Source organism: Odocoileus virginianus, chromosome 28 (assembly GCF_023699985.2).
Source record: "Odocoileus virginianus isolate 20LAN1187 ecotype Illinois chromosome 28, Ovbor_1.2, whole genome shotgun sequence".
In the NCBI taxonomy this organism is placed as follows: Eukaryota; Metazoa; Chordata; class Mammalia; order Artiodactyla; family Cervidae; genus Odocoileus; species Odocoileus virginianus.
The window spans coordinates 198,262-213,370 of NC_069701.1; the positions used below are offsets into that span (position 1 = coordinate 198,262).

General features: G+C 40.7%; 1 protein-coding gene across 1 annotated transcript in view; it reads right to left on the reverse strand.

Moving 5' to 3' along the window:
- Positions 1-2,323: 2,323 nt before the first annotated feature.
- The window catches only part of HEPHL1 (hephaestin like 1), a 97,183-nt gene continuing 84,397 nt past the window's right edge, over positions 2,324-15,109 (reverse strand). The window contains exons 15-20 of the mRNA XM_070457114.1: positions 12,706-12,812; positions 9,366-9,588; positions 7,927-8,066; positions 4,743-4,905; positions 4,230-4,295; positions 2,324-4,141 (exon numbers count right to left, since the gene is read on the reverse strand). Of these exons, the coding sequence (XP_070313215.1) occupies positions 3,942-4,141; positions 4,230-4,295; positions 4,743-4,905; positions 7,927-8,066; positions 9,366-9,588; positions 12,706-12,812 (899 nt within the window). The 3' untranslated portion in view covers positions 2,324-3,941. The remainder of the gene's footprint in view (positions 4,142-4,229; positions 4,296-4,742; positions 4,906-7,926; positions 8,067-9,365; positions 9,589-12,705; positions 12,813-15,109) is intronic.

Sequence of the window (15,109 nt, forward strand, 5' to 3'; positions counted from 1 at the left end):
GAAACCAAAAGACAGTAAAGGAAATTTACCAGGTTAAGTGATGTGATCGGATTTGGAGGACTGTGTGGACTGTGGTTAGAGGGACAGAAGCGACCTGGAGAGGCTGGGTAGGGACTGCCACCGTGATCTGCTTGAGCAGGGTTTGGAGTCTGTAGCCCAGGAAGAAATACATTTTGAGTTTATTAGCATAAAGATGATTTTCAGATCCAGGAAGATGAGTGAAATAACCTATGGAGGGGGTATAACAAACTACCGCTGACTTGGCGGCACACGATTATCTTTTATCTCTTTATCTGCACTGGGTCCTCACGGCAGCTCAGCAGGCTTCTCTAGTTGCATGTTTCAGGCTTAGTTACCCCTCAGCATGTAGGATCTTAGTTCCCCAGTCGGGGATCGAACCTGAGTCCCCTGCATTGGAAGGCAGATTCTTAACCACCGGACTACCAGGAAAGTCTCACATTTATTTTTTAACAGTTCTGGAAATCTGAAGTTCAAAATCAGTTTCACTGCAAAAAGTCAAGGTGCCCAGCAGGCCTCCAGAGGCTCGAGGAGAGAATCCGGTCCTTTGCCTTTTCCAGCCTTGAGAAAGCATTCCTACATGTCCAAAGCCTGCAGCATAGCACCTTCCTTCATGTGTCCCATAGCTCCCTCATCTTTTTTTTGTAAAAACACCGTGCTTGCATGCATATTCAGTCACTCTTTTGTGTCCAACTCTTCCCAACCCCATAGACTGTAGCCCATCAGGCTCCTCTGGGATTTCCCAGGCAAGAATACTGGAGTGGGTTGCCACATTTCCTCTTTCAGGGGATCTTCCTGATCCCAGGGGTCAAACCCATGTCTCTTGCATCAGCAGGCAGATTCTTTACCACTGTGCCACGTGGGAAGCCCCATAAGAACACTGCGGTTACATTTAGGGCCAATCTGGGTAATCCAACATAAACTTCCCATCTCAAGATTTGTTAACAATCATAGCTGCAAAGTCTTTTTGCTGTACACGATAACATTCACAGGTTCAGGGAGTGGGACCTGGAATCTTTGGCGATACTATTCAGCCCACCCTGGAGGGCCAAATGAAGAAAAGGGCCCAGTTCAAGTCAGGAGGCTAAGATGTAAGTCAGAGGGAGGAGAAGGAACTCGCAAGAGACTAAAAGGAAATAGCTGCTGAGGAAGAAGGAAGGTTGGCAGGCAATGTTATGGAGCCAGGGAACTAGAGGGTATCCAGAAGGAAGGAGCTGCCAAGTGTTACTGAGAGGTTAAGTAAGATAAAGACTGGGAAGAGGCCACAGACCGTGGAATCATTTCCATTATCATTATTATAGTCATGATGGTTTTGATAACAGCAGACTGGGGTGCAGAGTTCGGCAGGGCCCTCTGGAAGGGAAACCATTGGAACGGGTGGAAGCATGCATCGGGTGAGGAGACAGAGACAAGTGTGGACAGCACTTTCAGTTCTGCTATCAAGGGAACAGAGGACCTGTGTTGGAGCAGGTTATGGAGTTAAAGACAGTGACTGTTTGTTTGCTGTCTGCTTTTAATGGAAGATATTGCTGATAACTTCATGCAGGAGGGAAAACTGATGACTGAGGGAATTAAGTTCTTGAGAAAGCAAGAAGGGGTGCAGTTTCCAGAGTCCAGGGAGAGACCGGCCCTGCCAGGAGCAGGTGCACATCTTCTGTTGTAACAAGAGGAAAAGATGTGTATAAATGTGACTGATTTTCTCAGGAGAGTGAGGATGAGCATGAAGAAGTGTGGTACCTCAGAGAAAACAATACTTGGTGAGAGTCGTGTTATCTGTGGGCTTCCTAGGTGGCTCAACGGTACAGATTCTGCCTGTCAGTGCAGGAGAAATGAGTTTAATCCCTGGGTTGGGAAGATCCCTTGCAGTAGGAAGTAGCAACCCACTCCAGCATTTTTGCTTGAAATTCCATGGACAGAGGATGCTGGCAGGCTACATTCCATGCAGTTGTAAAGGAATCAGACACAACCTAGCAACTAAACACCAACAACCTTATCTGTATACATATATTGTCACTTTGTTTTATTTCCTCTAATGAGTATAACTAGGATAGTTGCTAAATAGCTAAAAAATAATTCTCCTTTAACTAACCACCTGCTCCAGGTAAAAAATTTACCTATTACTAGACCTCAGTTACAGTGTTGAAAAAAAAATGTAAATAGCTATATTTATGATACATGAAACTTTATTAAAAAGAGAAATGGTATAATCAAACTACTTTGTGGTTTCATTTTCATTAAAAAAATAAACTAAGAGAAAAGAAAAAGACAACTAAATAATTTGTTTTCTAGGTCAGTTATAAATAAGGCATTTATCAGGATTATTATTATGAAATTATATAGCCTATACATGTCTGAAAACTGTAAGCACATACTAAAAATCACATTATCAGTGGTTAGCAGTCTGGAATTCAGATCCTTGGGTATCATGTTTGATATGACATTCAAGCAAACTATGAACAGAACTATTAGCATTTGCATCCTGTTTTATGTAAGACTATAGCTTCTATCAAATTACCCATTTCCCCTCACCAAGATGAAGATGAGACAGTATGAAAGGTCCCTCCACCAGTATTTATTAGGTCCTACTTGTTCACTTGAACAGCCCCGTGACCCACTGCTAAGGCAGATGTACTAATAGCCCCCATCTCGCAGCAGCGTGGGCTAAGGGCAATTTCTCAGTCTAGTAATAAACAATGTTGCTCTTATCAATCTTATACCTGGAGCTGAGGCATACATATAGAGAGTATGGATTGCCTCTTAATGGGTTTAGTTGTTCAATATTTTATTTGGCATTTGAGACTTGAAAATTGTAAAACTATATCTCAAAGTTGATTTATTGGTTTAAAAATTTGCTACTGGGACTCTCTTTAATTAGCCTTTTCTTTCCTCTTCCCATCAAAGACTACGTCTTTCTCCTCCCAGTCAGTCAGCTGCATTGATGAATTCCTTCTGGTGTTTTTCACATGATGACACTGTCTTTATTTCATAAAAGATGGAGCCTGGGAAAGCTCCTCCTAACAGTGAAAAATCAGACTCAAGAGTCAAGGCCAGGCTTGCTTCCTGCCAAGTTTCCCTCCTGCCAAGTTTCCCTCCCCTTGGAAGCTCCCACTAAACTCTCAGGGAGTGTCTTGACTCACAGTGGGAGAACCTAGCCTGCTATTGCAGATTCCAGCCCTCCACATTCTGAAATACAAATTCTCTGATTTTTGAAAATACAAACATTGCCACAGAAATATATTGTAAAAAATGTATAAATGAAGTGAGTTGTAAACATTCAACTCAATGTAAACATTCAAGTATCTCTACAGGTTTGCATAAAAACAATATTATTTAAAAATGCATGTAACTTTGCTTCTTGTATAGCAAACAGTGCACAGGCTATTTATATTAAAAGGGAGAAGGCCAGGGGAGCTGGCTAAAGCCTCCAAAAAAGTCATTTGGTCAAATTTTATCAGTAGATACTGATTTATACATTTTCAGGGACACCCCAGAAAGTTATTTTTCCTGGAACCACTAAGGGAAGCATCTTCCATAACAGAGATGAAAAAATCAGTGCCATTCCAGTTAGATGTCTGAGGCAGTGTAACTCTTTCCTGAAACTGGCCATCTATAGAGACTTCGATGGTAAGGAAGCACTGTCTAATCTAGGAATTATGAAAGATGGAAAACAAATGCATCTTTCAGAGGGTCTTCGCACTTCGACGAGCTCATTCAGAGAACAGGCTGGATCTGCTTTCTCAGTCATGCCCACTCTTCTTTTTCTATTTTATACCTGAGGATTATTCACAGCCCCTTTAAAAATAAATAAAGAAAAGCACATTGCTTTGAATCTGTTCCGGAGGATCGGAGCCTGACCCGGGCAGCGGCGGCAGGGCCCTCGGGGAGCGGTGCCCTGTCCCGCCTCCCTGCCGAGGACGCGGGGGTCACAGGGCGTCGGTGGGGAGCGCGCAGGACTGGACCTCCTGGTACGCCGCCCGCGGCCTCGCGGAGCATAGCCTGAGCGAGAGGACCACCGATAGGACCAGCAGAAGGAGGCCGAGGACGAAGAGGACGACCAAGGCTGCTCGGGCTCCTCTGGGATCCAGACTCCGGCCAAAGAAGTAGAGCTGCTCCTCGCCGCGTTCTGTGCAAAAGAAACGCGAGCGGTCAGGCCACTTTCCCCAGGGCCTGAATCCAGACCACTGACTACAGGGTCGGGCGGACATGGTTACCGTTAGAGGGCGCAGATCCGGATGCACCTCCGGAAGGAGACTTGGCGGAGTATGGAATCCTGTTGTCTGGACAAAGAAGACAATGTGATGGTTTATAAACAACAGAAGCAGATTCTTTCCACCACATGAGTTGTTTCCAGAGTTAAGTCATTTCACCTACAAAGACTTGATCCTATCAGTCTCTGTAAGTCTTTGTTGGATAGTCACTGTGCCTATTTCATGCCAGTATACATACTGTTCTTACCCCATCCACCCTGCAGTTTCTGCTCACCTGTTAAGATATCCACCCATGAAACCTGTGTTCATGTCCCCCAGCCTGTTAATCATTGCTCCCTACTGCTGTCACTGAACCCTGTACCCTGCACTTTATCTTGGCATGTATCATAGTCCACTACGGATACATGTCTGTCTCTCTTACTTGACTGAGATCCTTGGAGGCTCTCATGCTTCCTGTTTTCAAGGTCTGCAGGAAGCCTGGTACTATCAGCTGGCATCACAGACAGAAAACAGTACCTATGTTTCGAAGGACTGTGTAGGTTGTCTCCATGCCAGCATGAATATGGTCAGACACATGACAATGTAACAACCACGTCCCTGGGTGATCTGCAAACAGTTCAATGGCTTGAAATGTCCCTGGAAAGAGGTCATATACATCTTCTCGATAAGATTTACCTATCTGCAGGTAGAAGCAAATAATAAAGATAAGACAAGAAATCAGTTAAATGAAAAATAGAAACATAATAAAGATAAAGAATCGAAAAGCTGGTTCTTTGAACCAATCTGTAAAATTGATGAACTGTATAGAAACCGACCTCTGATGGTCCCCAGTGACCCCTGTCTCCTGGTACTCATTACCTTGGTAGTCCCCTCTCACACTACTGTCTGACGGCTGGTCCTTGAAGCCACCAGCATATGGCAGAAACAAATGGCATTCTGCTTCCCTTTCTCTCTCTCTCCCACTGGATTGCTCACCCTAGGGAAGCCAGCTCCCATGTCATGATAAAGAACTGAAGCCTCTGGCCCATAGTCCTGTGAGTGAGTTTGGAAATGGATCCTCCAGCTGCTGCCAAACCTGATGACTGTAGCCCCAGCTGACATCTTGACTGTACCCTCACAAGAGATGCTGAATTAGAATCAATGAACTAAACTCTTTCCAGCCTAACCCAGAGAGATTGTGAGATAATAAGTGTGTGTTGCTTTAGGGCACTATATTTTAGGGTGAATTTGTTATGCAGCAAAACTCTAGGCAAACTGACAGAGAAAAAAAAACAGATTACCAATATCAGAGATGAAAAGAAGTCTATCACTAAGACTTTATAGACATTAAAAAGGATAGTAAAGGAATGTTATGAGCAACTATCCATGAATTCTACAACTTTGGAGATTTACAGATGGCAGATGATAGAAAAGCATATGAAAAGATATTCAATATCATTAGCCTTTAGGAAAATGCAAATGAAAAATGATGAGATACCAATATATATATTGGGTTGGCCAAAAAGTTCATTCAGGTTTCATAAGATAGTATTGAAAAATGTGAACGAACTTTGTGGTCAACCCAATGCTTAAATGGATGGCTAAGAAAATATAAGAATGAAAGATAGCAAGTGTTGATGTGAATGTGGAAAAGTGGTAGGTACCCTCATACATGTCTGGTAGGAAAGAAAAGTATACTGTCTCTCTGGAACACAGTTTGGAAGTTTTCTTGAAGTTAATCATATATGTACAACCTGGCCTGGTGGCTCAGTGGTAAAGAATCCACCTGCCAGTGCAGGAGACATGAGTTCGATCCCTGGGTCAGGAAGCTCCCCTGGAGGAAGAAATAGCAACCCACTCAAGTAGTCTTGCCTGGAGAATTCCATGGACAGAGGAGTCTTGCAGGCTACAGTCCACAGGGTTGCAAAGAGTCAAATGCAACATAGCAACTTAACAACAACTAGCAATCTACCCCTTAGGTATTTTCTCAAGGGAAAGGAAAAACTTATGTTCACATGAAAACATGTTCACATGAAAACATGTTCACAAATGTTTATAATGACTTTATTTTTAATAACACCAAACTGGAAACAACCCAAGTGTCCCTCAATAGGGGAACAAATAAACAAACTGCAATACATTCATACAATGGAATACTGTTCAACAACAGGATGGAACAAACTGCGTATACAACGTGGTGGATGCACTTTAAATGCCGATACAAAATGAAACAAGCCAGTTAATAATGCTATAGACTATGATTTCATTTATAAGACACTTCAGAAAAGGCAAAACTATAGAGAAAACAACAGATCAGTGGTTGCCAGGGGTTAAACACGGGAAAGGAGTCGACTCTAGAAGGTGCAAAAGGGACATTTTCGGGGTTGATGGAGGTGTTTTATATTTTGATTAGGGTTGGTTACACCACTGTATGTGCTTATGACAACAGAAGTGTGTACTAAACCAGGTGAATTTTGTTGTTGTCATTTAGTCGCTAAGTTGTGTTCAACTCTTTGCAACCCCATGGATTGTAGCCAGCCAGGCTCCTCTGTCCATGGGATTTCCCAGGCAAGAATATTGGAGAGGGTTACCATTTCTTTCTCCAGGATATCTTCCCAACCCAGGGATCAAACCCATGTCTCCTGTGTTGGCAGCTGGGTTCTTTACTACTGAGGCACCAGGGAAGCCCCAGGGTGCATTCTACTCAGTGTAAATTATACCTTATTTTGAAATTTTTATGTATACAATAATTTTATATGTATATAAAATAATTTTGTTTTTATAAATTCTATATATTTTAATATAATTTTTTAAATGTGGATCAAAACAGCCAAATTCTGAAAAGCATCATAGGCATTTAATATATGAAATTTAATATATGAAACTTAATATAATCATTGTTAGGTTAGTACTTTCTATCTTAAACTGTGTTGAATAAATATACCGAGGGGAAAGGATATTAGATGTTTCATTAGTTACTATTTATTTCCGTGTAACTGGAAAAGGGGCAGTGCAGGTTTTCCTTGCAGATTAGACATGATTATTCATTTCTATCTACTTCCTTGTAGACTGCACAGCACCTGAGATGACAGACATTTGGATCTTATCCCAGGGATTCTGATTCATCAGGTCTGGAGCGGAGACTGGCAATCTATTTCCTAAACCGCTCCACAGGTGATTCACCACTCAGATGGTACAACTTGATGCTTGAAAGGCAGGAAGCCACACGTGGTAGAGCCCAGTCCACTAGGGCAAAAGTCAAGGTAACATTTCGGACCCAAGACAAAGCTTGAAATACCTCATTTACTAGAGAGAGCTAGTCTGTTGGCTAAGCACATAGAAAAGAAACAGGAGAGGGAAAGGAAAAAGAAGAAAAAAAAGAAAAAGGGACGAAATACTGTGGATGCCTTCATTTGCAATATTGGTGGTATACTCCAGAGTGGTTGGAATTACCCCCGTATAACTGATAAGAAAACTCTCATCTGAAGCTCAGAATGTGTGTGTGTGTGTGTGTGTTTTTAAAAAAGCACAATAAAATACATATTAAGAAATATTTGTCAGGGAAGGACATAATCATATTTCTCTGTTCCATTTTCTAGCATTCACTACTACCCCTTGTGGTTTGTGAAAGCCTTATTGTCAAATAACTCAAATTTCACAATGGAAATATATTGAGTCTGTTAATTCAATGTCTTCCCCAAAGCATTTCTCTTACACGTACCTTGAAAAGAAAGCTCTCAGCATGATAATGAATGGTGTGTATGTCCACTTCATCTCCTACTCCTAACAGGTACCAGTTGGTCATTGTATCTTCATTCATGACGAGTCCATGAAGGTTCCCAAAAATCTTCCCATTAATAGCTAAGAAGGTAAAAGAAAACAGCCTCTCATTAGTGATGATTACTTAATCTGGGTTTAGAAACAATTCAAGAAGATCTTTATGTCACCAACATTTTCATTTGCCTGATAAACATGTAACCATCCCACTCACACTTACAATGGCCCCACCATTTTAGACCCAGAATTCAGATTAGTAAGAAATCTTTATAAAAGAGAGCCAGAAAATAGAAATAGCAGTTTGTTTTTAAAAGCTGTCTCTCGGGTAGCAGTACATGTTGGTTGGTTGCTTGGTTGGTTGAAATATTCTTTTTATGGAGTGGATTACAGACTCGTGTGTGGGGTCACCAGATTTACACCATTCTACAGCTGAGCGAGCACAGGCATGGAGAATCAAGTTTATGTAAATCAAAATTGAACCATTTAAAAGGTTCAATTAATATTTCATTTTCTGAGAACTAGCTTGGGGCAAGTTGCTAAACTTGGCTAAATCTCCAAGAGAAGGAAAGGTTCCAAGAGAAAGAAAGTTTCCCACAGGCCTGAGCCCATGATCTAACAATGACAAAGCAAGCTCAATCTAGGCTGACATGATAGGGACTTTCACTCCTCTGTTTTCTATTAACTTTTTATTCTGTGCATCATGACACAACCAAATGAGTTACATTCATTAAAAAGAGAGACCCTAAGAAACTGCATAGAGGGAGGCAAAATTATAGGGGAGAGAGTAGCTGAATCAGAAATCAGGTTGCTATATTCTAATCAATGTTAGCAATTAACTAGCTTTCTTATCTTGGGCAGGACCTATCTTTTTGCACACTGTTGGTCAAAAGTAGATCTTGGTGAGAGAGTATAAATATGTCAATTAGAACACATTACTTCCACTTAAAAAACAAGAAGTACCTTAAATTTCAAAGAATTAAATAACAGACACATTAAAACAGAAATTTGGTGAGTGTTTCATGTTCCAGAGACAGTTAAACCAGGCCCTTAAATTTGATCAAGTACAGGTTATCCTGTATTCTTATAGAAATATACCAATAAGTAATCATTCATTTCCTAAGAATTACTTTACAGTCTTATAGTTTAGAGATCCTAGCATTCAGAGACACAGCTGCCCAGACAAATGGTCCGGAACCTTAATGGACCTTGCCGGCAGCCAGTCAGTGGCTTGGCTGGTTCCCTCTGAAGGAAAGCTTTGGAGGACTTTCTTCAGTCAAGGTGCCCTTGGGAATGGAGAAGGGCTCAGAGAAGGAGGCTGGGACCTTCCACAGATTCCTATGGACTTATCTCAATAAGGGTCTCCTTTTTAAACCTCTGATATACCATGCATTTTGTTGCTCTCCTCAAAATCATCAGAGGGCTTAAAATCTCGTGGATCTTTATTAAGATACTTCTTAATATTGTCATCCAGATACCAGGATTCATTCTCATTAAATACCAAAAACAAGAGAGCAAATTCATAATCAACGTCACTTCTTCTTCCCTTTTCATTCAACACTCCTTCCCTGCATGTAATCAGAGGACCCATCAAACCACTGTATGTATCCTGAAAGAAAAATAAACTGAATTAGAAGAGCCTTTAAATAAGTTAATAATATAGATTAGTTGCTTGTAAGAGTCATGGCAAAAAGACTAAAAGACAATTGACCGTGAAATAAGTACTAAGAAACCCTGAAGAATCAGGGTGATCTTTGCTAAAATTTAATATTATTTCTAAAACTTTGCTGAGAGTGAGTTTTATGAGGGCTGAGCCTGTGTCCTTTACTCATTGTTGAGTTTCCAGAGCTTGGCTGTCTACTACATAGAAGGTGTGCAATAAATATTTGTTGAATAAATGAGTGCTTATTTCTATTTTCCTGTGTGTTTTTCAAGTGAGACTATATTTTTTAATTGAAGTATAGTGGATTTACAAGGTTGTATTAGTTTCAGATGTACAACAAAGTGATTCAGTTATGCATATATATATGTATAATTTTATATATTCTTTTCCATTATCAGTTACTACAAGATATTGAATAGAGTTCCCTGTGATATACAATAAGTCCTTGTTGTTTATCTATTTTGTATGTGGCGGTGGTGTGTGCTCAGTCGTGTCCGACTCTGTGACCCATGGACTGTAGTCCACCAGCTTCCTCTGTCCATGGGATTTTTCCAGGCAAGAGTACTGGAGTGGGTTACCAATTCCTTCTCCAATTTTGTATGCAGTGTGTATCTATTAATCCCAAACTCCTAATTTATCCCCCACCCCTCGTTTTCCTCTTTGGTAACCATAAATTTGTTTTCTATGTCTGTAAGCATATTTCTGTTTTATAAGTAAGTGCATTTGTATCATTTTTTTTTTTTAGATTCCACATGTAAGTGATTTCATGTCTTTATCTGTCTGACTGACTTCACTTAGTGTGATCATCTCTAGTTCCATCTATGTTGCTGCAAATGGTATTATTTAATTTTTTTAATGGCTGAGTAATATTCAGACATTGATTGTGTATATATATATATATATATATATATACACACACACACACACACAACATGTTCTTTATCCATTCATCTGTCAGTGGACATTTAGATTGCTTGCCTGTTGTGTTTATTGTAAATAGTGCTGCTATGAACATTGAATGTATCTTTTTGAATTATGGTTTTCTCTGGGTTATATGCCCAGAAATAGGATCGCTGGATCATATGCTAACTCTGTTTTTAGTTTTTTAAGAAACCTCCATCCTGTTCTCCACAGTGGCTACACCAATTCACATTCCCACCAACAGTGTAGGAGGGTTTTCTTTTCTCCACACCCTCTCCAGCATTTATTATTTGTAGACTTCTTGATGATGGCCATTCTGACCAGTGTGAGGTGATACCCAAGTGAGATTGTATTTATAACTATATACAAATGCTTATATTCCATTTTCTATGGGTAAAGTTTTCTTGAGAACTGATATGAGCCCATGAATGATTTTCATATTGAGTTATCAGCCCTGAGCTTTCTTTTGAACTCCCACATTTCCATCTGCCTATTTAAATATTCCACCTGGATGCCTCCTGCAACAATTCAATCTGCTAATAAGACTTTCTAAGGTGTATTTCCCTCAAACCATTTCCTTCTCCTGAATTTCCTATTTCTGTTAGTAGCACTATGATGTTCCCTGTCACTTAGGTCAGAAAACTTGATTATCAGTGTTTAATTCCTCATTTTCCTCACTTTGTCCCATGTTGCGCGTGTGTGTGTGCTCAGTCGCTAAGTGATGCTGGACTCTTTGCAGCCTTATGAACTGTAACCTGCCAGGCTCCTCTGTTCGTGGAATTTTCCAGGCAAGAATACTGGAGTGGGTCGCCATTTCCTCCGCCAGGGGTCGTCCCATCTCATTTGCTATCAAATCTTACATTTTTTCCCCTTCACAGTGTCTCTTCGTTCTGTGACTTTCTCTTCATTCTATCCACCATCCTTCCAGTGTAAGATCGTTTTGTTTTTTGGCCCCACCCTACAGTCTGTGGGATATTATCTCCTGGACCAGGGATCGAACCTGTCCTACAAAAGTCACCAGATTCAGAATTGTGATATAATTATGGATGTGCACATGTATTATTTCCCCCAAATATGATAAATTCCTTCAAGACAAGAATATTTTCAGCCCTCATAGTACTTGGTAAGGTCATTTGCACATCACGATGGCTCAATAAATATTTGTTGGTATGCACAAAGCACTCAACAAAAAATGTGGACTTCCCATGATTCTACTTTGGTTTTTGATTTTTGTCTCAAGTGCCTGGTATGTTTCTCCTGAACTCTTGGGATGTCCAGTACACCTCAAAGACACTAATTATATCAGATATGACCTTAGTTTGGACTTCAATTATGATATATAATTCAAGACTAGATGTTTTATACATACATATCTGACTCAAGTTCAATATTGAATCTTTGCCTTTAATTTCTAAGTAAAGTTAGCCTATTTATCACTCAGACAGTTTAGAGTTTATTACTAAGTTTTTGTGGAGTGTGCTTTCTTTCCTGAGCCCTGATGGTACTGGAAAAGATTTTAAAATTGGGTAACATCATAAACCATGTTAAAAATTAAAATATATATTTATTTTTTGGTTATCTAATTTACATATCTTCTCTTGCTTCAAACTTCCTTGAAAGTTCTAAATTTAGTAATTTGAGATCTTATTTTTTTTCCCTACACTTTAGATCAAGGGCCAGCAAACTTTGTTTTTGTAAAGTGCCATATAGCAAGTGGCTTCCCTTGTATCTCAGATGGTAAACAATCTGCCTGCAATGCAGGAGATCTGGGTTCTATCCCTGGGTTGGGATGATCCCCTGGAGAAGGGAAAGGCTACCCACTCCAGTATTCTGGCCTGGAGAATTCCATAGACTGTATATCCCATGGGGTTGCAAAGAGTCAGACATGACTGAGCAACTTTCACTTCACTTCACTTCACATAGCAAGAATGTTTTACTTTGTGAATCGTACCATTTTCATCACAGCTACTCAACTTCATCATCAACAATGCAAATAAATGGGAAATGGGCATGGCCACAGTTTGAGACCCCTGCTTGAAACCAATACACCTCTTCATATATACCCTCCGTAATTGTGATAACTTGAATGGTCAACTGAAAACCATATCACTTTGAGCATTTTGGCAGCTCTCTCCACCTTACCTTCACAAAGTTTACTGTTGAATAGTAAACCCATGGAATACAATTTGGGTCAGATGGCCCTGGACCGGACCTTTTAGGGACATTCCATCTGTAAGTTTTTATTTCTCCTGAAACAAATAAGAAGAAATAGAAAAAAAAAATTTTAATTATGTGATTGATCTCTGTTCCAGACAATTTACCTGAAGAAATACAAACAGATTCTTTGTATATTTTGATTAAAGTTACTGCTGGGGAGAATTACCCATTCAATAGAAATGTTCCTGTTAAACTCATACCTTAACTTTCTGCAGGTTCACAATGATAGATTTTCATTTCAGCCTTCCATCCTAGTTTGATGCTTTTTCTCCTCAAATTTTGTATCTCCTTCCCAAGAGTTATGCTTGAGCACACTTGAGTTGCCGTGGGCCTCAGCCTTGGCTTCTTGTGGAATCACCAGGGAGCTTCATAAACCCTCACCGCTCAGACCTCATCCCAAACCAATGAAATTAGAATATCTGCAATCTATTATTGGTGTGCAAATATATTTCTTAAGCTTCTCAGGCAATTCTAATGTGCAGGCAAGTGAGATCTAGCTGGAACCAGAGAGAATCAGAGAGGCCTAGTTTCAAATCTCAGTCCTAATGACTTGTTTCCATTCAGCCTTTGACAGTTACTTTACTTCACTGACCTTTGAAAAGTGAGGGCTTCCTTGGTGGTAAAGAATCTACCTGCAAATCAGGAGACCTGGGTTTGGTCCCTGGATAAGAAAGATCCCCTGGAGAAGGGAATGGCTACCCAGTCCAGACGCATGCCTGGTTTTCACTTAGCTTTTGACAAGCTACTTAATCTTCACAGACCTTTAGTTTCCTTATTTGTAAAGTGGATTAGTCAACCCAGTTTTCAAACTGTTGTGAAGATTAAATGAAATAAAATATCTAGGAAAGTGCCTCATATTGAGGTCAGTCAATAATTATTAATGTGTATATATGTGTGCATGCTAAGTCACTTCAGTTGTGTCCAACTCTGTGCAACCCAATGGACTATAGCCCACCAGGTTCCTCTGTCCATGGGAATTCTCCAGGCAAGAATACTGGAGTGGGTTGCATTGCCCTCCTCCAAGGGATCTTCCTGACCCTGGGATCAAATCCATGTCTCTTATGTCTCCTGCATTGGCAGGCGGGTTCTTTATGGCTAGCACCACCTGGGAAACCCCTAAATGTTAGTCGCTCAGTCATGTCTGACTCTGTGCAATCCCGCCAGGCTCTGTGTAGCCCACCAGGCTCCTTTGTCCATGGAATTCTGCAGGCAAGAACACCAAAGTAGATTGCCATGCCCTTCTCTAGGGGATCTTTCCAACCCAGGGATCAAACCTAAGTCTCCCATGTTTCAGGCAGATTCTTTACCGTCTGAGCCACCATGCAAGAGTTAGTTTGTATGTATGGTAGCAACAAATACATGCACTCCCTCTGGTCAGGCCCCATATCTGTGAATCCCCTGTGACTGACCCAGAGCCTTGCAGAGGAACCATATATATTACTCATGAGTTATCAAGATAATCACATTGTAAAAGGCTCATTTAAATTATCTCCTTTTGAACTATCTGAGTCCCATCCTCACCCTATAAGGACAAACAATTTATAGATGAATCTGAGTCACAAAGCAAAACAAAAGTAATGAAGACTTGCATGAAATTTTGGCCTGTGTTCATTCATGAAGCAGTTGGTTCACAATATCCTCTTAGGTCTAGTTTCCATGATTTACCCCATGCCTTGGTAATCACAAGATAAATAGCTGATATTTACCTTTCTAAATGCAAGTGACTATGGGTGCGGGGTTATTAAAGTTGAAACAATCCATTGTCCACCCACCTGGAAGCCAAGTTCTCAACAAAAAGAGGATGCTCAGTAAATGTTTGTTGAGTGATAAAATGAAAAAAAGACGAAGAAGATGGAGGAAGGGGAGAAGAAGGAGAGAGGAAATCTGACTGAAATCAGTTCAATCATGTCCGAGTCTTTGTGAACCATGGACTGCAGCACACCAGGCTTCCCTGTCCATCATCAACTCCCAGAGCTTACTCAAACTCATGCCCATCGAGTCAGTGATACCATCCAACCATCTTGTCCTCTGTCGTCCCCTTCTCCTCCTGCCTTCAATCTTTCCCAGCATCAAGGTCTTTTCCAATGTGTCAGCTCTTCACATCAGATGGCCAAAGTATTGGAGCTTCAGCTTCAGCATCAGTCCTTCCAATGAATATTCAGGACTGATCTCCTTTAGGATGGACTGGTTGGATCTCCTTGCAGTCCAAGGGACTCTCAAGAGTCTTCTCCAACACCACAGTTCAAAAGTTCAATTCTTCGGCATTTAGGTTTCTTTATGATCCAACACTCACATCCATACGTGACTACTGAAAAACCACAGCTTTGAC